Below are 22,732 nucleotides of genomic sequence, written 5' to 3'. Positions count from 1 at the left end.
ATGCCATAGCCCCTCGGCGGAGCGTCGTTGGAAACAATCTGCACTTTATAGCGCCCCTGACGTCCATGTAGGCTAGATTTTCCTCGGTGTTCTCAACATGCTCATCGGGGTCGGTGGTCCCGTCGTAGGCGTCGAGCTTGGGAGGTTTCTCCATTCCTGGAAGTAGTGGAGCCGCCAGGATCTCCCGAGAAAATGGGTCATAAGGCTCGTTGTCGTCTCCAATGTCCGGAGAAGGGGGTGTTCGCTCGTGATCACCTCCCCGGATCTTCTTGGTTTTGGAGGGCTCTCCCCCCCGGAGAGGTGCGAGTTTTCTTCTGTTGAAGGCGGGCCTCGTCTTCATGGTGTGGAGGGAGATGGCGTCTCGGAGACGGGCTGCGTTACGCACGTGTAGCTTGGTCCCCTGATTGTGAGAATTGGAGGTTCTAAAGGAGCTTGGTCCTCTGATTGATGGCAATGATCAAGGTGACGACTTTTGGGGTCGCACCTTCTGGGATCTCCATTAGCTGGAAGGGATCTGATGACCCTTCGACCGCGCTCTCTGGAGGAATATGCACGAATGCCTTTTATTCTTAAGTGGAAGGCCTCTTGTTCTTCTGGAGTTGGGATCGCACGAGGTACGACGCCCTGTGGCATGGCCTGAATATCCGGCTCTGAATCAGGAGGCGTTTGGAAGAGAGATTTCCTTGTATCGTGAGCGTCGGTAGGACCATACATCTCAAAAGAATGATTCTTGATGATTCTTTTCTATCCAAAAAGTTTCTTTGAAAAGGGAAAGAGTTCCCACAGACGGCGCCACTGATCTTACCTAAAAGATCAGCTTTTGAGAGGCTGGTCGTGAAGAGGACTCTGTCGAGCGAACGAGGGTTCTGGACGGGCAGCTGGAAGTTGAAGAAGAACTTGGACCGAGCAGCAGCACATCAGAGTCGAGGAGGGGGTGTACCTGCAAGGCACTCCGATGCTAAAGTCAGCAAGAGAGCAAGGCACAAGATAGTTGAATGAAGAATAAGATACATGAACCTCTCACAAGTGAGGGTTTATATAGATCCCCCAGCGCGTAGCCATTGGTTCTTATCTTTGGGCCTTGATAAGTGGATCCACAAAGATAGGGAATTGCCAAGGACCGAGCAAGTTGTCCGTGAACTAGCCGTTAGACGGGCGAGCCTTGGTTAATACCTGGTTGTCTCGTCGACTGTTCATCGGGAAGACGGTGAATCATCTCTTGGTGAGCGATTGACATGCTAGAAGAGATTCTGACCGTCCGGATATGCTCGGTATGAGCTTGGCTCGTTGGGCACTCTCGCGTATAGCGGTCGTTCATGTGTGGGACCCAGGGTAGCCTTTTGGCTAGGCCAGAACAATATCGCTTATATGATTCATGAGAATTGTAGAGAGTGAAGTTGAAAGAAACTTACCAAGTGGTGATCTCTAGTAGATTAGTTGATTACCCTGCTCAGTAATGATAAGGTATATGTAGGTAGTCATGGTATGACATCAAGATAGTTCACTCAGAAATATGGCCTCATAGGCAGACCCCCATGAGAGTGGTACTAGATGTATTAATAATACTAAATCTTATTGGTAGAACTTATGAGTAAAGATATAAATGGGTACCCATGAGCACGGGTGCTAGTTTCCCGCTACTTGTCTTGTTTACTAAATATGATACATATACCCTCCCCATACTCATGCGGGTCTCACTATTTCAAAATATGCAAACTACAATGCCAGACTCACAACGGTTCATCAATGCACTGTGGTGACATATCAAAGATGAGGCGCTAACCATTGTTTTTATTTTTTAATTAAAAAATGTTAGCATATAGTAACGATGGACGATTTAACCGTAGTGATAGAATGAAACTCTCCTGGGTTCGAACCTCAATGCCCTCATATATTTTATTCCTTTTACGTTAAGATGTGTCGTTTAGTTTTTGTTTATTTTTAAATAAGTAATAAAATATATATCATTATGGTTGCTAGTATTAACCGTTGTGAAATATTATACCCGTATATAAGCGAATTAACTCTCACTTTGGACAGTATCGTTGTTTCCTTCACATGTAAACCCTAGCACCCATTTTTTATTATCCTTGTTCTTCATACATAAGGTATTATTATTTTTCCATCTTCTTATTACATAGTTACTGATTATCTCATTTGTTGCATTTTATTCAATGTTTAGTTTTTTTTAGATTATTCTTTGTCTATGGTACATATCTTTTGTTTATGGTACATATTATTTGTGTAGCTATGAAATAAAGTTCAAGAAGTATGAAGATATGCTCAAAACTTCATCAACCTTGAATTTTTTTCTTCATAGCTTCATAAACAATATGAACTTTGTACTTTGTTACAGTTCTACCACTTCAGGTATATTCGTTGATGATGTAAGTTATTTTAGTTTTTATTTTTTTGCATGTATTTATTGCGGTTTCACATCTTCATAACTTTCATGGTGTTTGTAGGACTCAAAACAATAGCAGCAAACTTCAGATAGTTTGAGAAACTATGAAAAGAAATATAAGAATTACAAAGGTGTTATGTAAACTTCTTAGTTCTTATATTTCTTTTTCATAGCTTCACAACCTAGACGAATCTCATAATTAATTCATGTTCCACATAAGATTAGTTTCAATAAAAGGAACTTCTTATATTGCCCTCTGTCAAGTTGTTTTGTTGATATGTGTGGTTGTATTGTGATGACACTCGTGGTTGAATTTTGTTGTGTTTCCTTGCAGATTATGGTATTGGATAGTGGATGATATCAATTATGTTGAAAATCCACCAAAATCTATGATGAATTTCTATCACAATAACGATGAAAATTTGAAAAGAGAAAGAAAGAAGACAATGATTTTCTACAGGGTAGCTCTCTGCCCACAAACTGTGGAAAATTTTATTATTCACTTGCAACTGCAAATACTGTGAATTAATGAATGAATACAAAATAAGGGTTACTCCCTATTTATAGATTTAGGTTAGCCTTCTCCCTAAGCCAGAGCCCAAAACTATAAAAACCCAAAATACCTATTTTAGAACTAAATCAAATCTATTCTATTTTAGACTTAAATCAAATCTATCTAAATCTAAAACAAATCTTATCTATTTTAAATCTAAATCTGACACAAAGAATTATACTTTCAACACACCACCTAATTCATTGTGTCTAAACTGTCAATATTCATCATAGCTCTTAGTATTTTAAACACTTTGACTTGCACACCCTTTGTCATCATGTCTGCAATCTGATTCTCAATTCTACAGTGTTCCAAGTTCATCTTCCCATCTAGTACCTCCTGCTCTCGAAGATAGTAGAACCTCATTTCGATGTGCTTGCTTCGACCATGTGCTATCAGATTCTTCGCCAGGTTGATAGCTGGCATGCTGTCGATCTTCATGGTAATTTCTCCATGATCTTTACATGTTATCTCTTTGACCAAGTTCACCATCCATTTTTTTTGACATGCACAAAGAGAGGCAGCTATATACTCTACTTCGCACGATGATAACGCCACTACTGATTCCTTTCTCGAATTCCAAGCAACTCGTGCACCACCTAACATAAACACATATCCTGCTGTAGATTTTCGATCCTCAGCATCACTACACCAACTTGAATCAGAGTATCTAAATAACTTGCATTCTTTTCCTTTTTCAGTTGCTGGAAATAAAATTCCATAGTCGAGAGCTCATTTCAGATACCTTAGTATCCTCTTCGTTGATGCTAGGTGTGATACCTTTGGCTTCTGCATGAATCTACTTACCATACCTACACTGTATACTAAGTCAGGCCTTGTATGACAAAGGCATCTTAGTGACCCTATAAGTCTTCTGTATTGGGTTGGGTCGACATCATCTTCTTCAGAATCTTTCGATAGTTGCAGTCTTGGTTCTGCAGGTGTCGAAGTCGAGTTGCATTCTTCCATCTCAAATATCTTGAGAATTTCACTTGCATATCTTCTTTGATGCATCATCAAACTTCTATTGCTTTTATAGGATTCAATTCCAAGGAAGTATGAAATGTCACCCAGATCAGACATTTTGAATTCCTTGTTGAGATCCACTTTGAAGTCTTCGATCTCACTTTTTCAGCTGCCTGTTATCAACAAGTCATCGACATAGAGACACAGTATAAGCAATTCATTATTGCTTCTTCTTACATATACTCCATGTTCATTTTTGCACTTCACAAATTCCTTCTCCCTTAGAAAACTATCAATTTTCTTATTCCAAGCTCTTGGAGCTTGCTTCAATCTATACAGAGCTTTATGCAATCTGTACACCTTTCTTTCTTCGCCATGCTTCAAAAACCTAATTGGTTGTGTAACATAGACTTTTTCGTCTAAGGATCTATTCAGGAATGCATACTTCACGTCCATCTGACATATGTGCCAATTGTTTATTTCTGCAAGACCAACAACCAACCTGATTGTCTCGATTTTAGCAATAGGTGCAAATACCTCATCGAAGTCAATTCCTTCCTTTTGAAGAAATCCTTTCGCCACGAGCCTTGCTTTGTGTCGAGTTACTTCCCCTTTGGGATTCATCTTCACTTTGTATACCCATTTGACATAAATTGCCTTTTTTCCTTGAGGCAATTCGACAAGTGACCAAGTGTTGTTGTCTTTGATGGACTTCACTTATTCATTCATTGCTTTCACCCACTTCAAATCCTTCAATGCTTCAGTTGCATTGACTGGTTTGACATCTGTATAGAAATCATAATGTACAAGTTCCCCTTCATTATCTGATGTAATCACACAATCTTGCAATCTTGCAGGCATGTGTCTTGTTCTTTGAGGTCTGCTTGTACCCGGTTGATCTCTGACTTCCTCTCGTCGAACTTCTCTTTCGACTTGGGTTTTCTTGTTCTACAAGTAGGATTCTCACTGAATATTTCTTGACATTTTCAGTCTAATCCCACTCATTAAGCTCATCTATGATCATGCCCCTGTTGATCACAATCTACTTATTCACTGGGTCGAACAACTTGTAACCTCATGTCGAATGATATCCCACTAGGATCATCTGATTCGACTTGTCATCAAGTTTTCCTCTTAACTGATCTGGCACATACATATATGCTATAGATCCAAACACTTTTAGATGACTCAATCTTCATTTAAAACCCGACCAACATTCTTCTGGAGTAATTTGATAACATGCAAATGTGTAGTATATTTACCTTGATTTACATGAATTAATTTAGCATTTTACCTTATTATTTTACATTATTTTAGTATTACACGGGTATTTTTGTTTGTTTCATGAAATTTGTACAAATACCCAATCAATTAAGAAAAGAAGAAAAATCAATTAAGAATTGATGATTATTTGATATAAAGGTGCTAAAAGGAGAACAAGGGGTGAGAAAAGAAGAAAATATTTAAATGGGTTGCGCTAGGAAAAGAAAAGGAGAGGCCCATCTACCTTACACAAGGAGACGGCCGTCTCCACTTTCCACACCCCCAGAAACGCACGTCTCATTGCAAGAAAAAGTTTGAAGAAAAGGGCCAGAGACGCATGTCTCCCAAGCCCAACAACTTGCAGATCCACGTCTCCATCCATTGAGACCCACATCTCATACCAAGACGGAGACCCTTGTCTCCGGCCCAAAAGAAGGAGACCCACGTCTCTAATTTGAATATTACTTGAGACGCACGTCTCCAACGGAATAGAGAGAAAAAAGGACGCACATCTCACCCTTTCTTCCTTAGTTTTCGCACAAGTCACCAGATTCGTTAAGACGATCGCTCATCACTTTAAGGAAGGAAGTTACATCCTCTCACTATATAAACACTTGAAGGCAGATCGTACTCGGTTCCGAAGTTTTTTTATGCAATTTACCCTTTCAAACAATTAATCATTCAAATTCCAGTTTCCGGCATTCTTCGTGACGATTCCTTTCCCATCCCAAAAATATATAGTTTCCTCACATCGGGTAGACTATATCAACTTTAGTTTTATTCAAAACCTTCAGAATTTTCCTTAGGATACTTTATTTTCCCTGTTCTTTCCTTTCCTGCAATTTGTTTCCAGCAAGTATTTTCAAGTTCAGGAATTTTATTCGCTTCGAAGAGTAATCCAACCGGCTTGTGGTGTCAAATTGATCTGTTGTCGCGCGCAGATCAAAACGAGTAGTTTTTCAAACGTAATATAGCGATAATGACTTGAATCGTCTCTCAAGGATTCTTGTATTATTATTAACCAATTGAAACAAATATGGGGTTTATTTTGGTGTTCGATTAAGAAAAAGTGATTAACAAAAGTGATTATTTAAATAAGTTGAAGCAACAATTTACTGATTCGGTCCTTGCTTATCATCGACTATCGTAATTCCAACTGCAGATTAATTATTCCTGTCGCGAGCGAAAAATCGTTTGTTCCTCTTTTTTTGTGGGATGAGACACCTGATGCCTTCTTTGGGCTCGAGTGCCCATAAAAATGATTTTTCTTTGTTCCGACCAAACTTTTCATTATTTCCAAAGTAGGAAAAGGAAAAAAGCTGCAATAACCTAAAAGTGGGGGGAGATCTTGGGTAAGAGGGTTGGTTATACGAAGGGAAGGTATTAGCACCCAACGTATCTATAGTACTCTATAGGTTTCTTTTTTGTGTTTGTTTCATTCTATGCTATGGTGGAGGTTCTGTTGTGAAATAGGTGGGAGACTAAGGTGTTTGTTTGATTATGCTCGCAAAGATCATCGCGATCCTCTGCATACATATCCCCTAGAGGGAATCAGAGCATCTGTAGCTCGGGGTCTACGGGTGCTAAGGTTTGAATGGTTTGAGAGAGAAGTTTTGCTCGCCAAGGAGTAAGACCTTGTGCCTACGTATTCTCAAAGGGATGTTGAGAAAGTCAGAGCAATCGTAGTTCCCACTTATGCTAGTGGAAGCAAAGGATAAGAGACAAATGTCATCTAAATGTTCGATGTATCTAATCTATATCATCACATACATCTGTTTGTTTTTTTTGTTTGAAAATCTTTTCATTATAAGCCCGGGGCTGTGCCACTTATGGTGCTTAGAATGATAAAGATGTTTTTTAGCCAGCCTTGTGGCAAAAACTTTCAATGAAGTCAGCCTTGTGACAAAAAGTTTTGATTAATCAGCCAGCCTTGTGGCAAAAGTTTCAATGAAGTCAGCCTTGTGACAAAAACTTTGATTAATCAGCCAGTATGGTGGCAAAAAGGGTTTGATTGATTAGCCAGCCTTGTGGCAAAAAAGTTAAGTTGATTGATTGATTGATTGATTGTTTGTGATGATATAGAAGAGATACTCCTATCATAGAGATGATAAATGTCTAATCTCCTAGGGTATTTGTGTTGGATATTGGGGATGCTTATAAGAAGCTTGTGGGTCCTTGTACGAAGCCCAAGAGGAGGCTATCAGAGGGTCCTTGCATTGTAAGCCCAAGAGGAGGCTATGGGAGGGACAATCCAGGGTCCTTGCATTGTAAGCCCAAGAGGAGGCTATGGGAGGGTTACTCGTTTGTACAAATCCCAAGGGGAGGCATGGTATAGTTGGTTTGAGCTCTTAGAGCGATTTCACCGGGAAACCATACTCTATGTCCTAACCTAAACTAGTGGGAATTCTTTGCACGAAGCCCAATAGGAGGCTATGGGGAACCTAGTGTTATACTAAGTTGAACAAGCACACATATCACATATATGAACAAACATGAACAAGTATGAACAAACATGAACAAACATGAACAGGTTATGAATAAGCATATATATATGACAAGGTGTGTGTATATAATGGAGTTTATGAAGGAAATATACCTGTAAGCATGATCCATTTGTATACACAGGGGCTCGGGACTTATACTCGAGGAGAGGTCCACTTGAGTTTATTCAAAGCTATGTAAACAGGTTTTCACATGATGGTTCAATTCTTCCTTTCTGCAGTCCCATTCTGTTGTGGAGTGTAGGGTGGCACCACCTCATGCATAATCCCTTCTTTCGAACACAATGCATCGAAGTCTTTCGACACATACTCTCCACCACCATCAGTTCTCAAAACTTTGAGCTTTTGACCACTTTGTCTTTCGACCATAGATTTAAACTTGGAAAATACCTCGATCACTTCACTTTTCTTCTTGATCAGGTAAGTCCACAGTTTTCGACTGAAATCATCTATGAATGTGACAAAGTACTTGTTACCTCCCATCGAATCAACCTAGATTGGTCTACATACATCAGAGTATATAACTTCAAGGACTGCCTTCGACTTGCTTCTTGCATCTTTGCTGAAGTTGTTCTTGTGCTGCTTCGATTGCACACATTCCTCACATATCTCGTTTGGAATGTTGATTTCTGGTAATCCTGAAACCATATTTCTTCTCTTCATATCTCTTATGTCTTCGAAGTTGAGATGGCCAAGTCGATAATGTCATATTCATTCATCTCTGCTAGCTGCAGTTGCAAGGCATTAATGCTCCATCACATCAAGTTCAATCTTGAAGGTTCTATTTTGAGACATTGGAGCCTTCAAGATTAACCTTCCTCTTGCGTCGATGACTCTCATCATCTTGTCTTCGACTGTCACTTTGTAATTCCTTTCAACCAACTGCCTTATGCTGAGCAAGTTGCTCTTCATGCCTGGTATGTACAACACATTCGAAATTACTAACATTTTCTCATCTTTCCTCGTAATCATAACATCACTAATATCTTCAGCTGCTAGGGTATTGTCATTTGCAAATTTCACCTTGTTCTTCGTTGAGGGTTTCATGTTGACAAACCAATCTTTCCTTCCAGACATGTATGATGAGCATCCTGAATCCAAGTACCATTGATCCTTGAATTTTTCTTCATCTTTTGTTGTAACCATCATCTCTTCTCTTCACACTTTGCAAGCTTTGCATCACTTTCTTGATTCCTTTTCTTTTCTGGACAATCACTAGAGTAATGACCATACTTTTGACAATTGTAACACTGAATGTGACTCTTGTCAGGTTTTCGACCACCACCTCTTCCTTTATTTGCAACACCACCTCTTTGGTTGCCTTGGTATGGTCTTCTTTGATTCGACGTGTTTCCTTCGTTCTGGTTTTCTCTACCATTCGAATTGTTGTAGCCACCTCTAACTTTGTCGAACCATTTTCCTTTGCTTTTGGTTTTTTTGCTGACTGTGCCTGCAAAGCCACATCACTCTTCGACTTGCCTGCAACTCTCTCAGTCATTCTTTGTTCATGAGATTCAAGCGTCCCTAGAAGCTCTTCTTTTGTCAGTTTCGACAAATCTTTTCCCTCTTCTATAGTCACCACCACGTGGTCGAACTTAGGGGCCAAAGATCTTAGAATCTTCGAAACAATAGCTCTTGTTGTTAACACTTCTCCACATACCTTGATTTGATTTACTAGTTTTGTAACCCTAGTAAAGAAATATGTTATGCTTTCGGAATCTTCCATCCGAAGCAATTCATAAGATCTTTTATGAGTTTGTAACCTCACCTCTTTCACCTTTTCTGCACCTCCAAAAGACTTTGCAAGAATCTCCCACGCTTCTTTTGCAGATTCACAATCACCAATCTTTTCGAAATTGTATGGACTCGGACATTGATGGATTATAAAGAGTGCTTTATAATTCTTCTTCTTTTTCTCTTCATGTTCTTGCTTTTCTTCTTCTGAAGCGCCTTCTCCAAGCGGTTCTATTCCATCATTTACAAAATCCCAAAGACCTTGACAATTGAATAAAACCTTCATCCGCTTACACCAATTTTCATTGTTATCTACTTTTAGAATTGGAAGACTCGCTGGATAATTCTCATTCCCATAATTCACCGCCATCATGAATTCTTCTTCTTTCTTGATCGTTTTTTCGCTTGAATCGATTAACCGAAGCTCTTGATACCAGATGTTGGAAATCCACCAAAATCTATGATGAATTTCTATCACAATAACGATGAAAATATGAAAAGTGAAAGAAAGAAAGAAGACAATGATTTTCTGCATAGTAACTCTATGCCTACAAACTGTGGAAAACTTTATTATTCACTTGCAACTGTAAATACTAAATACTGTGAATGAATGAATACAAAATAAGGGTTACTCCATATTTATAGATTTAAGTTAGCTTTCTCCCTAAGCCAGAGCCCAAAACTATAAAAGCCCAAAATACCTATTTTGGAACTAAATCAAATATATTCTATTTTAGACTTAAATCAAATATATCTAAATCTAAAACAAATCTTATCTATTTTAAATCTAAATCTGACACAAAGAATTATACTTTCAACAAATTAAAGGTATGTATGTTGTTGATAAATGTTGTTTATGTTATTTATGTTGTTGATGTTGTAATTGAGTTTGTTATATCATATGTGATTGTTTGTTTCACTAACCCCTCATTGAACTTGCATTCATTTAAATATATTTTTGAGATAAAAAATAAAAAGATTAACTTATATGATCTAATATTTTTTCGAATTGCATCTATCTTGTAAATCTTAACTTCCTCTTTTGCCTATAGAATTTCATCAAATGCCACAAATTCTTCAAAGTGATATTGAGAAATTGATGTCATTCAGGATCTTTCACACAAATCTTCATGTTTGAAAAATACACTACAAAAAAACCAAATTTTGTGTGAAAGACCAAGAGTGACTTCCATTCATCAACATTACTTTAAAGAATTTGGGATTAAATCAAATCATATATGCTAAAGAGGAAAATATCAAGATTTAGAAGATGCATGTAATTCGAAAAATATTAGATTGTTTAAGTTAATTTTCAAGGATAATTTAATCTTTTTAATTATTATCTCAAAAATCTATTTGAATGGTTGGTTGTATATGGTTAATGAAAGCAAGGGAAAAACAAACAATCACATATTGTGTAACAAACTATTACCTCTTGTAACTATTTATTTGTGCCAGTGTATTATTATTTATAATTGTGTTTAATAATATTAATTTGAATTACTAATCTCATGAAAATATTATTTACAATTATTTTATAATTATTTAATTGTTTTAGAGGAGAGATCAAATTACACCAAAAATACACCATTTATTAACCCTTGATTTTGTTTTGATCTAATGGTTATATTACTCTTTTAAAGCTACTATCATATTTATTAAAATAGTTCCATCTTTTTTTATAATAATTAAATTCTATTTTAGAAAATCATAATATCTTACTCTTATAAAAAAAAAAATTCTATCACTTATTTTAACTAACTCACATATTTGTAATTCTCTATATTTTTTAATAAAAAATCTGATTCAAAATGTTATTTTTTAAAAATTAATTATTATAAATAAAAAATAGTTGTTATTTTTAAACAAATTTCACTTTTTTTTTAAATTGAATTATATTCTATTTGCTTTAAATTAATATAAAACTGGTATATATTTTTTATTAATTATGAATAACATTGAAATGAAAGAAAACTTATCAATTTCTTTATTTTTCAATTTACAAATTAATTCGAATAAACTTATTATTCGGGATTTTATTTTAAATTTTATATGTAGATTTTTATTATTAATTTTAGTTTATATAAAATCTTATAAAATTTTATGATTCAATTTACGTGAATATAAAATGATCTATTGAAATAAAATATAATAAAAATGATCTATTTGCTTAAATTAAAATATCTTTTTTATTACTAAAAGTGAAAGGCATTTTTATTAAATCAAAATATCTTTCTCTAATTTTTTTAACAACCCTCGCAACTAATGTTATTCATATTAATATTTATTTATATATCAAATTTTTTAATATTTATTAATAACTAATTTTTTTATAAACATGTGTTATTCATATAAGCATGTGATTAAATAAATGCTTTTAGAGATTTAAAGATTAATTGTCTTATTTTCTTCATTAATATAGAGAAATAAGTACAGTACTTAACCAGAGTTTAATTACACTAGTAAGTAGTATAGTCGACACCTCTTTCTCTTAAACTTCTCATGATAGATTATGCTATTTCAATTTCAATGCCTTTTGCTATTTCAATTTCAATGCCTTCTGTAATCTCACCTCAATAGCAAGATAAAATTACAGATTACTTTTCTTTGTCACTAAATTTATAATTTCTGTAATCTCACCTCAGTGACTAAATTTATGCACTATTTTCTCTTCTGGGTTTCTTAGTAGAAGTATAGGGAAAAAAGATAGAGAGAAAAATAGAGCCAAATTCAACATGGAAGGAACAAACACATGACACAAAAATGTTAGAAATATATAAATCTTCTTGACAAACAAAATAAAAACAATAATTCAGTAAGTTGCAGAGAAAATAAATAAGTCTTAATAATGCTATGCTATGGAAACATATCTCTCTGAAAAATTGCCTTAGTCACTGCATACACCCTTTCAATCTCTTGGACATAAAATCCTATGTAGCACAAGTCTGAGTACACATGCACTGACATTTAAACTTACGTTTAATTTATTCATTTTTTTGAATTATTATCAGTGTCGTCGTGTCAGTGTCGAGATTGTTTTCGGCGTGTTTTTGCTTCATTGATCCATGAGTCATTGCATATTAAATCCTTCAAAGTAGGCCTGTAAAAATATAGAGGCAATATATGTTGTAAATCAGACCGAAAATAAAGATGATATCAATAAAAAAAAGTTTTATAAAAATCAACTTCCATTTAATTTCAATTCTAACTATAGAGCATGGCAATAGACATAATTAATTCTAATAGAATTGAGTTTGATAGAATTAATTCTATAAAAATTGGTTTTTTTTGCTTTCGCACCAGTTCGACCCACATTGATGGGCCACTAATCCGGCTCGGGTGCAGAAGTTTACCCTAGCCAAGGACTTGTTTCAATCTGGGAATCAAACCCGATATTCTCCGAATACGTCCTTAGACGGGGTCCATTCCACTGGATGCTTTTATGTTTGGATAAACTAATGTAAAAGTGAGTTGAACAATTAATTTCAATATAAATATCACACACAATGTAGAAACTACAAATTCTACCTTCAAGTAGAATCAACCTAAAATTGCTTTTGGTCCTTTCAAAAGTCAAACCAAACAGCACTAATACTAAGTTATAACAAGTTATAACAAGAGAGAGTAAGGGAAACAGAAAAAACAAAAACAAAAAGCTAAATTAAACAATTGTCCTCAAGAGTATTTACCCTGGGAAAATGACTTTCTTTGCTGACGGTGCATTTTGAAGTAAAAAGTCTTCTGTTCCATCGGGTAGAGATGAAAATTCATGTATTTCTATTTCCAATAACTTCAAATTATGTAAATAAGGGAAATCAATCTTCCATGAATCAGGAATTAATTTGAGAATCTAAGCAATGAAGAATGAAGGTGAATTAAGATCAATTTAGACAAGCATATTCAAAAAAAATGAAAGCACTAAATTTTAAGTAAACCAAATTAAAGTACCTCAAGAGTCTCTGAAGAGATTGCCAATGATTCCATAAGGTCAAGCTCAACAAGCCAATTGAATAGAATTGAAGGAAAATTTGTGACTTTGTGGAATGGTAAATGAATCTTTACGTGTTTAATATAAGAGAAATTGGTATTGCTAATGTTATGATGCCCACATAAATTCTGAAATGGATGACCAGTAAAATCAAAGCTAAAAAGATTTGGGGTAGATAACTTCAATTTATAAGACTTGTAATTGGCAGGCAATACTATTGTTAAATTAACAAGTGAGACACTTGATATGAATAGGTTGTCTTCAACACGGGTTTTTTCATTATAAAGTGAACAGCATTCAATAATCAAAGTATTCAAACTTTGAAATACGGAAAAGGGGTCAGCATAGCCATCATCAGTAGTGCATCGAAAGGTGAAGGATTGTAAAGACAAGTAGGTTAATGCGGGAAATTGAAGAGAATTCGGAAATACTGGTTTTTGTCTACCCCATTGTTGCACTTCTTCCCATGAAATAAGTTTAAGAGAGGTTAAAGTATGATATGAAGAGTTGGTACATAGTGGAAAGTGTTCAAGACTGCAAGCCACTTTCATATCCAAGTGTTGGATGTTGTGTGAAAACAAGTATTTTATGATCCTTTTGAGCAGGTTAGGGTCAAAATAGTGAGTGCACTCAAAAGTGAGAGCTTGCAGAGAGGTTTTGTCATCGCGAGAAGAGAAAAATTGAGAAACGAATGTGGCGAAACTTTCTAAAGATTGAAAGTTTCGAAAGTTTCTACTCAAAGAAAGAACGGAAATATTTTTCCAGAGATCCTTCCATCTAGTGGAGAGGATGGATATTTGAACAGCTTGCTTCGCTTCCAAATTGGACAAAATATGAAGTAAAAGACAATCAGGTAGACAACTGATTCTGTCTTTACCATAATATCGTCTCCTTGTTTTCATTCTCCTTCTTGTTTTCATTGTCCTGCAACTCAAAAACAACCAAACTTAGGAGAAATATAGACCGACGGCTTCACGAAGGTCAACAGAGCGGCGGGGCTAAGGACGATGGCAGAAACTGGAGCAAGACAAAGGCTTCTGCGTTTTGGGATTGATAAGTGTTTAACCTAAAAGTACTTCTTTTCTTGGATCCTTAATTCATTATATACTGTTTTTTATAAATAAATAAAAATTATAAAATAATCACTTTGACATTTATATTTTCAAATTTAATCTTTGAGATTTGATTTAATTTAATTTATAATATTTTCATTATTATTATTTTTTTGTTAATTTATAGGTTAAGGGCTAAATTAAATTTCTTACTGGTGAAATTCCAAAAAATAACTGATTGATTAAATGTTCTAAAATCAATTGCGGGTAATGTTTTAACTATTGCATTAGTCTTACTTTTTCGTTAAATGTAAGTTTTATTTTCTCAAGCTTTTTAGTTAAATTACAATAACATTCTTTAAAGCTTTATCGAATTTTTCTTCTTCTCTCAAATTTTATCGATTTTTTCTGTTTCTCTCAAGCTTTCTGGTTCGCGGTTAATCCCAATTTCTCTCTCAGTCGCTTTCTTCTCCGATCAGTTTCGGTCTCGCGAACGATTTAAGTCAGTTATCAGTGTTTGCGTTTCTGAGCGACAGGGAATGATCAATGAAAGAAATCTTTTAATTGTTGTTCAATTTTCTAGTGTAGTAAGTTTTTCGATAAAAATATTGTGTTAACCTGTTTTTTTTACCAGTTTTGCTGTTTTGTTTCTGCAAGGAATTCCAATTGAATTTTGCTTCAAATCTGAGAGTTTATGGTAGGAGATTTATGTTGACTTAGGATTTTCTTTATTGAATTAGATTTGAGATTTCTTGATTAATTACCGGTGATGTTAAATATGTTAATAATTTTATTTGATTTGATTAATTAGGTTACATTTGAGTGTCGAAAAGAGCAACTTTAAAAGAGATTTTATTCTTTTAAAATTGTTTTTTTAGTTAGACAAATCTGCTTAAGTATATGTGTTTGTAATTTTTGCTATGAATAAGATAGATTACATAATTGGTGCAAAGAAACAAGTGTTTAAGGCATATACAATTATTTCAACCTTTTGGTTTAGAGGCAAAATATATAATTTATTATATGGAATCCCTATGTTCTTATTTACAAGTCTAGTTGTAATAGAGGAGCAATAGATCTTTCCATGATTGAATGACTGCAGTTAAATCTTGGGCGAGTTCCAATCTTGGTATAATGACTTCATATACTAACTGTCATTCTATTGTAATATGATAGGTTGAGCATGGTCAACTTGTTGCATCCGGTTGCAACTGTTGTTAGCTCATCATCTCCTATTAGTATGCATAAATATAATGACTTCATATACTAACTGTCATTCTATTGTAATATGATAGGTTGAGCATGGTCAACTTGTTGCATCCGGTTGCAACTGTTGTTATGGGCTCGGGGGGGGGGGGGGGGGGGGGGGGGGGGGGGGGGGGGGGGGGGGGGGGGGGGGGGGGGGACCGACTATTCTTTAATAATTATGTACCGCGTAACCGAATTCATATCATGTACCGAAACAAATCACGAACCATGTGACTATGGGTTATAGCATTAAATGTACCTTTTCTACGCAACTTCCTCCTCCCGCCCTAACAACTTTGGTATATCGATGCTTCAGCATCCTTGTCTGCTAGCCGTGCCTTTACTATGTTAAAGGAAATTGACATTTCATCACAGCAGTAGTTAAGATTTAAGAACTCTTCAATAGAATCAGGTTTGATGTTTGAAAATGTTCATAGACGATATGCTATGAACTTAGTTTCCACTAGCACGCATTTTTCTTCAAAATCAAATCACAAGGCATGTTATGATGAATCTGTGTTAACTGATAATTTCTAAAATTGGTTTTTATTTAGCAGCCCAAATATTATTTCACATTAGTTTTTCCTTTCTACTTTTTTCTCTAGTGGTGGTGAAAATGGCATTTGCAAAAATGTATATGTGTAAGACCACTTACTATGGGGTGTTAAATAATTTTTTCAATAGTTGAATGCTTGCAATATATGTTGAATGGAATGTTGAATATGATGTGGATTAATTGGTGTTGAATATATTCAACATGTTGAATGAGAAGAAAGTGAGACCACATCATATATTTTGTAAAATTTTATTGGTTGTTTTGATTATTTAGATTTTTATTTAATCATAATTATTTGGGACAATTATTTTATAATAAATCTATTTTTTATTTTTTATTTTATTTCCACCAAAATTCAACATTTTTTTTGTCTATAAATAGAGACTTGGTTTATATGATTTAGAAATAGAAAAAAAATTCCACTTTTTTCACCAAAATTTGTCATTTTAAGTGAAAAATAATTTTTCAAATAAATTTTCAAATTAAAAAAAAATTAAAACAATATTTAAACATTAATTATTTTAATTTAATTTCAAGAGTAAAGACCCATTTTGATCCCTCACAAAAACTGGAGAGTCCAAATTAATCCCTTTGAAAAAAGTCTCTATTTTATCCCTTACAAAATTAAAACGGGACATATTAGTCCCTTTGTTAATATTTTTCAATCTGGTTTATTTTCTATTTTTTAACTGTGACTGTATTGTCATGTGTATTACTTATGCCACATGTATTATTTACAAGAGAGACATTTAGGTCCTTACATTAATATTTTGGGACAATTTGGTCCCTAACAAAAAAAACCCTATTAAATCCTTACAAAATTTAATTGGACCATATTAGTCCCATATGTTCAATCATACTACCACCAGTTGTAAGATCTTCTCCTATTAGGTCATCATCACATCCTTCTGTTAGACCATCACCTCCTTTAATTAGGATGTCATCACCATTTTTCATTGCACGTCCTTCAACAGTTGGGACTTCATCGACCTGATCACCAACACTTCCATTTTGCCCTTCACGGTAATCTCAACCTCAATAAATTGGACCTACTACTCCTAGATTTATGCCACCTACTACTCCTAGATTCATGCCATAAAGTTTTCTTCTACTTTATTTAGTTTTGTCTCCATAATTTTATGGCACTTTGTTTGTTTTGTTGATTTTAATTTGATGATACTATATGTTTTGGATTTTGAAATTCTATTTGTTGGTACAATATTTTAAAATTTGATGATACTATAATATTTTGAATTTGATGATATATCTATAATGTATGTGATAATGGTAATCTAGAATTTTTGCTCTATAGTTTTAATGTAATTGTAGTATGATTGAATATAAGGGACTAATATGGTCCAATTAAATTTTGTAAGAGATTAAATAGGGTTTTTTTTGTTAGGGACCAAATTATCCCAAAAAATTAATATAAGAACCTAAATGTCTCTTTTGTAAATAATATATGTGACATAAGTAATACACGTGGCAGTACAGTCACAGTTAAAAAATAAAAAATAAACCAGTTTGAAAAATATTAACAAATGGACTAATATGTACCGGTTTAATTTTGTAAAGGATTAAATATGAATTTTTTTCACAGGGATTAATTTGGACTCCGCAGTTTTTGTGAGCGATCAAAATGAGTCTTCACTCTAATTTCAATCATAATTTTTATTAATATATAATCACAAAAACAAAAACATAAATGACAATAAACCGAAATTCTGATCCGGTGAAGAATATCATCAACCGGATTACATTTTGTTCCTCATCCGGAAGATTTTTAAGAAAACATACCGGATCACTTACAATATCTTTTCTGGTGTACATGTTTTCAATCCGGATAACTTTTCCAGGCTGATCCGGTGGCGCTGGAAAGTTGTAACCCGGATAACTTTTCCAAGATGATCCGGTTTGATTTTTTTTCAAATTAATTATTTGTTTTTTTTTAGGATGCCTCGAAGACTTCTTCCAGACGGTAGACTTCCATTTTCCAGCCGTTTGAGAGCTGGATCTTCCTCATCCGTCCCAGCACACGAGCCGGAACCCGAGCAGGCAGAACCTGAGCCAGTGCCAATTGTTGTGCAACAGCCTGATCAGTATCCCGGAGGCCCTACAGATACTTCTCTTCTTTATCTGTATCCGAGTCATGTGGGCAGATTTTTATGGTATGGAGAGGTAAGTAAAAGACGTTCATCTATATTGAATAAATTATATATTTTTAAAAGTGTAATTTTAAATTTCTAATTTGATTTGTAATTTGTTTTCAAGAGAAAAAATGTCTGAAAGTGGCTTCACATGGGAAGAAGCATAGAAAGATGGTTCTTACTCAGCTCCCTAGACAGATAGAGGATCTTGTGAGAGATTCGGGTCTTGCCGCTTTACAACATACCAGCTTACTAGCGATTGATCCGAATCTTGTATCAGTATTTGTAGAGAGGTGGCATTCAGAGACATCTTCGTTTCACATGCTATTGGGTGAGATGACCATCACCTTAGATGATGTATCTTGTCTTCTACATTTGCCAGTTGGAGGGAGTTTCTGGATACCCCATCATGTCACTGACTGTGATGTTGTTGAGCTGGTTGTTGATTATTTAGGAGTGCGACGTGGTGATGCAGCTAGCCACGTTCATGACTGTAGAGGTGCTTATTATGGTATTTGGATTGGTATTATAGGGTTTCACATCCTATATTGATTGCGCCTCCAGTTGATGCTCGTAGAGAGATTCCAGTTCCTACGTATGATGAAGTTCCATCTGATCCTAAAATTAGACGGGTCTCCGACTACATTCATCGTTATCTCCAACAACATGGTGCTGAACCAGATGATATGGAGTTTTCTGATTTGTTTGCGGCGTTACGCATTCTCGAGAGGGGGGGAGGAGGATTGATGTGTTGTATTATTTTTATTACTTATGTATGTGACTTTTGTATGTGAATTATGTATGTGACTTTTGTACTTTTATATATTAATTAATTTTTTAGATATAATTATATTTTGAATGGTCCAGATTGCACCGACACTTTTAACGGTTCAGATTGCACCGACTGTTCTATAAATAAAACATCTATTTTGCTTCATTATTCAAACTTTAACTCACTATTCTTCACACTTTAACTCAACTTCTTTCTCCATGTCAACCGAGCACCTTAGGCCAAGAGAATGGTTCCCAGAAAACATTAATAAAAAAGATGGTCATGTTTTTTTCTCGGCCACAAAACCTCCAATTGAAATGAAGTTTTGGCACATCTATACCATGGAGCATCTGAAAAGAGAGTTGAAGTTATGGTTAGAGGGAGAAATACAACCCGGAGAAGAAATTAGAAGAATCAAGAGAAGAAGATTTCAGACGAGTTTCGAAACCGGAGGACACCGTTATAGGTTGGAGGAGGTCAAAACAGACAGAGATGTAATAAACATGATGCATGGACCCAAGAAGATTGTTTTGGTGGTTGTGATTTCTTAGATCTATCTATTGTTGTGTTGTTTTTGTTAATTTCTCAGATCTATCTATTGTTGTGTTGTTTTTGTTAATTTCTCAGATCTATCTATTGTTGTGTTGTTTTTGTTAATTTCTCAGATCTATCTATTATTGTGTTGTTTTTGTTAATTTCTCAGATCTATCTATTGTTGTGTTGTTTTTGTTAATTTCTCAGATCTTAGTACAATAATGGTAAAGTGATCTGTCATAATAAAACAGACAAATAGTATAATAATGGTAAATCAGTCATGCTAAAGTGATTTATCGTGATAAAACATACAAATAGTACAATAATGGTAAATCAGTCATGCTAAAGTGATCTGTCATGATAAAACATACAAATAGTACAATAATGGTAAATCAGTCATGCTAAAGTAATATGAGGTGATAAAACAGGTGAAAGATGTAGCCAATGCTGAAGACGCTTCGCAAATCCTAACATCCAAGATGTTGCAGCTTGATTGCGATACTTCTTCAGTCAACTGTGACAGGTGGTAACAGGAACCCCTCCTTCATGTTTACCTGGAAAAAAATAAAACGTCAATAACCATGATAAACCATATAATTAAATCATATAATGAAATAATGTAAGGATACAAAAAATACTTGAACATAATGGGCATTGTTGACAAAACCAATGTAGAAAATATTTGGCGTTAATGAAACTGAGGATGTCATAGGAAAAAAGGTAAAGCATGGGTTACCTAAATGAACCAAAATGACATTATAGCGGTTAGCTATCAAATAACCCATATTTAGAAGTGTCATCCATTCTCTTTTGTTTAAATCCAGTGACCTCTATCATCAACCCATTTCTCACCTCTTGGAAACGGTCCCCAAATAAAGTCATATACAAACTCTTCTTGTCCCTTATTTCCATATCCAATTCTCTACGGACAATTGACCAACCATCCTCACCATACCCCTGTAGTGATGCAATAACTCTAAATCCACAGTTACCATCTTTTTTAACATCTACCACCTCTTGAATAAATGGCCTAATATGATGAGGAAACTGAGGAATATAGTCCACTACCTCGGTTGGTTGTGATTTCTTCTTGGATTGTGACTTCTTCTTCGAAGTCTGTGATGGTCGAGATTGCCTCTGTGAAGATTGAGATGCTTGGTCAACATACTCATGCTGTGAAGGGTCTCTATAAACATCATAGTCAACGGGTTTTGTCCCTTTCTTCTTCACACCTCCTTTAGTTTTTATTCTTTCTGGTGGTGGTAGCATTGAAGATGTGGTAGGAAAAGTAATTTCACAAACTCTACTTTTTAATGCTCTTTTTTCAACGACATCTAGGGATCTAAATCTTCTCCACAACTCATCCATGGCACCACTCATATCAACCTCTGATCCATCATCCCCATCCGCCGATAACTCACCTTCCATACTAAGTTGTCTCCAATGAATATGAACATAATCTATCGGTATCGGTACACCACCAATAATGTACCTCGCTAACTCGCAAGCACAAGGTAACCCATAAGTTGTTCTCATAACACAACCATATATTTGCCTTTCCGTTCCAACATAATCAACTCTTGTAAACTCTTTAACAATGTGCCTCAAAGCAGCCCTACTAACAAAGCCATGCAAGTTACCATAAAATGGACTTATGTGTGCGTGTTCAACCTCATAAAAACTTTTTTGAAGAGAAGTTCGGATGTTGTTTATTTGTAACTTCATGTTTCCATTCATACCTTCCCAACATTTGACCATGTCACCCATACTATTTTCTAACATTTGCTTTAATTTCCAATGTGCAGACTCAATCCTACAAATAGGCAAAAGGTTAAAATAAATATTGCATAAAAATGAATAAAATAAATATTTCATAAAAATTATTAGTAAAATAGATTTTTCATACCGGTTTGTCGTGGTGTTACTCAAGTGAAGTACTCGGTTTATCCATGCGCCAACAAATCTATGTCGGTGGGTATCAACCATGTATCTTTCACATAATCAACAAATTCACTACATGAAAAACATGTTTCTTCAAGTAGTTTCAACCGTTCACCATACTCAACCTCATCACTTGCCCATACAACATTCGTCCACAATTTGTCTATCGACTCTTGCATGTCTTTCTCAACAGTTTGCTTGCATCTCATCCCAACATTTTTGTTAATGTGAAATCAACATAGCAAATTAATCGATGTAGGAAACACAATTTCAACCGTTTTCATCAAAGCAAGATCTCTATCAGTTAAAATCACTTGTGGACACAAATCTTTCTGAACAAACAATTGCTTCAGCTTATCTAACACCCAACAAAAATTCTCCGTCTGCTCACACTCCATATAAGCAAATCCAATAGCAAATGTCAACTCGGTCGATGTCACGCCAACAATTTCAAACAGAGGTTGTCTATATTTATTTGTCTTGTAAGTGATGTCCATAACTAACACAATGGGAAATATATTCAGCAACTTTACCGAATGTGGATGCGTCCAAAAAATATCTCTCACAACTTCCGAGTCATCTTTTTTTCTACTCCAGTAGACATAACCCGTATCATCTATAAGCTTGAGTAGATGTTGTATCTCACTCCTTGGGCCTCTTATTTCCTTTCCTATCACACTCTTATGCTTGTATATTTGCGTGATCCGAGTAACATTCTCAGGATCCCGCTCTTGCAATAAAATCAATATGTGTCTAGGTGATACATGTCTCTTTGTCAAATCAGCAACATGTTGCATATCTTCTTCAGTCAACCTACCAATAAACGCATGTCCTTCTAATCTATCTGGTAATCCATGATTATGAGTTCCGCATTTTACATCAACCTTCCATCCAGATCCATCTTTTGTCGGAGTCGACCTAATTTTGAATGGACAACCACATCTCTTAGTCGCACTTTGAGTTCCACTTTTATCTTTGTATTTCCACCTCTATCGCAACCAAAAATTATTTTATCACTCCTTCCTCTTATGCCTGATTCAGAGGTGTCTGATCGCTTGATAATTATAGTTATA

General features: G+C 35.1%; 3 protein-coding genes across 4 annotated transcripts; 1 reads left to right on the top strand and 2 right to left on the bottom strand.

The window, feature by feature from the left end:
- Positions 1-12,174: 12,174 nt before the first annotated feature.
- Positions 12,175-14,306, bottom strand: LOC131608174 (uncharacterized). 2 transcript variants are annotated; one of them, XM_058880102.1, is made up of 3 exons: positions 13,370-14,306; positions 13,111-13,271; positions 12,175-12,521 (listed from the first exon to the last, which is right to left on the bottom strand). In XM_058880102.1, the coding sequence occupies exons 1-3, from the start codon at positions 13,958-13,960 to the stop codon at positions 12,443-12,445; spliced, it is 831 nt and encodes a 276-aa protein (XP_058736085.1). In that variant the 5' UTR covers positions 13,961-14,306; the 3' UTR covers positions 12,175-12,442. The 2 variants fall into 2 exon arrangements, with proteins under 2 accessions (XP_058736085.1, XP_058736086.1); XM_058880103.1 differs by having other exon boundaries at positions 13,111-13,211.
- A 3,912-nt stretch (positions 14,307-18,218) lies between these two features.
- LOC131605993 (protein MAIN-LIKE 2-like) lies at positions 18,219-18,964 on the top strand. The gene is made up of 2 exons (XM_058878281.1): positions 18,219-18,443; positions 18,539-18,964. Exons 1-2 carry the CDS (start codon positions 18,219-18,221, stop codon positions 18,962-18,964), a joined length of 651 nt encoding a protein of 216 aa, XP_058734264.1.
- Positions 18,965-20,224: 1,260 nt separating this feature from the next.
- Positions 20,225-21,868, bottom strand: LOC131605992 (uncharacterized). Its single transcript, XM_058878279.1, has 3 exons — positions 21,702-21,868; positions 20,571-21,531; positions 20,225-20,272 (listed from the first exon to the last, which is right to left on the bottom strand). The coding sequence occupies exons 1-3, from the start codon at positions 21,866-21,868 to the stop codon at positions 20,225-20,227; spliced, it is 1,176 nt and encodes a 391-aa protein (XP_058734262.1).
- Positions 21,869-22,732: the final 864 nt, after the last annotated feature.

This window comes from Vicia villosa, linkage group LG5 (assembly GCF_029867415.1).
Source record: "Vicia villosa cultivar HV-30 ecotype Madison, WI linkage group LG5, Vvil1.0, whole genome shotgun sequence".
In the NCBI taxonomy this organism is placed as follows: domain Eukaryota; kingdom Viridiplantae; phylum Streptophyta; class Magnoliopsida; order Fabales; family Fabaceae; genus Vicia; species Vicia villosa.
This window is presented reverse-complemented; position numbering and strand designations above follow the sequence as displayed.

Bases quoted from the DNA above. Each gene is read 5' to 3' on its own strand.
- LOC131608174 (XM_058880102.1), bottom strand. From the start codon at position 13,960: ATGAAAGTGGCTTGCAGTCTTGAACACTTTCCACTATGTACCAACTCT. The intron at 13,272-13,369 runs GTACTTTAATTT...TTCATTGCTTAG, and splicing joins TCTCTTCAGAGACTCTTGAG to ATTCTCAAATTAATTCCTGA. The intron at 12,522-13,110 runs GTAAATACTCTT...ATATTTTTACAG, and splicing joins AAGAAAGTCATTTTCCCAGG to GCCTACTTTGAAGGATTTAA.
- LOC131605993 (XM_058878281.1), top strand. From the start codon at position 18,219: ATGCCTCGAAGACTTCTTCCAGACGGTAGACTTCCATTTTCCAGCCGT. The intron at 18,444-18,538 runs GTAAGTAAAAGA...TGTTTTCAAGAG, and splicing joins GATTTTTATGGTATGGAGAG to AAAAAATGTCTGAAAGTGGC.
- LOC131605992 (XM_058878279.1), bottom strand. From the start codon at position 21,868: ATGAGATGCAAGCAAACTGTTGAGAAAGACATGCAAGAGTCGATAGAC. The intron at 21,532-21,701 runs GTTGATACCCAC...GCCTATTTGTAG, and splicing joins GATTATGTGAAAGATACATG to GATTGAGTCTGCACATTGGA. The intron at 20,273-20,570 runs GTGAGAAATGGG...ATTTTTTTCCAG, and splicing joins TTGGGGACCGTTTCCAAGAG to GTAAACATGAAGGAGGGGTT.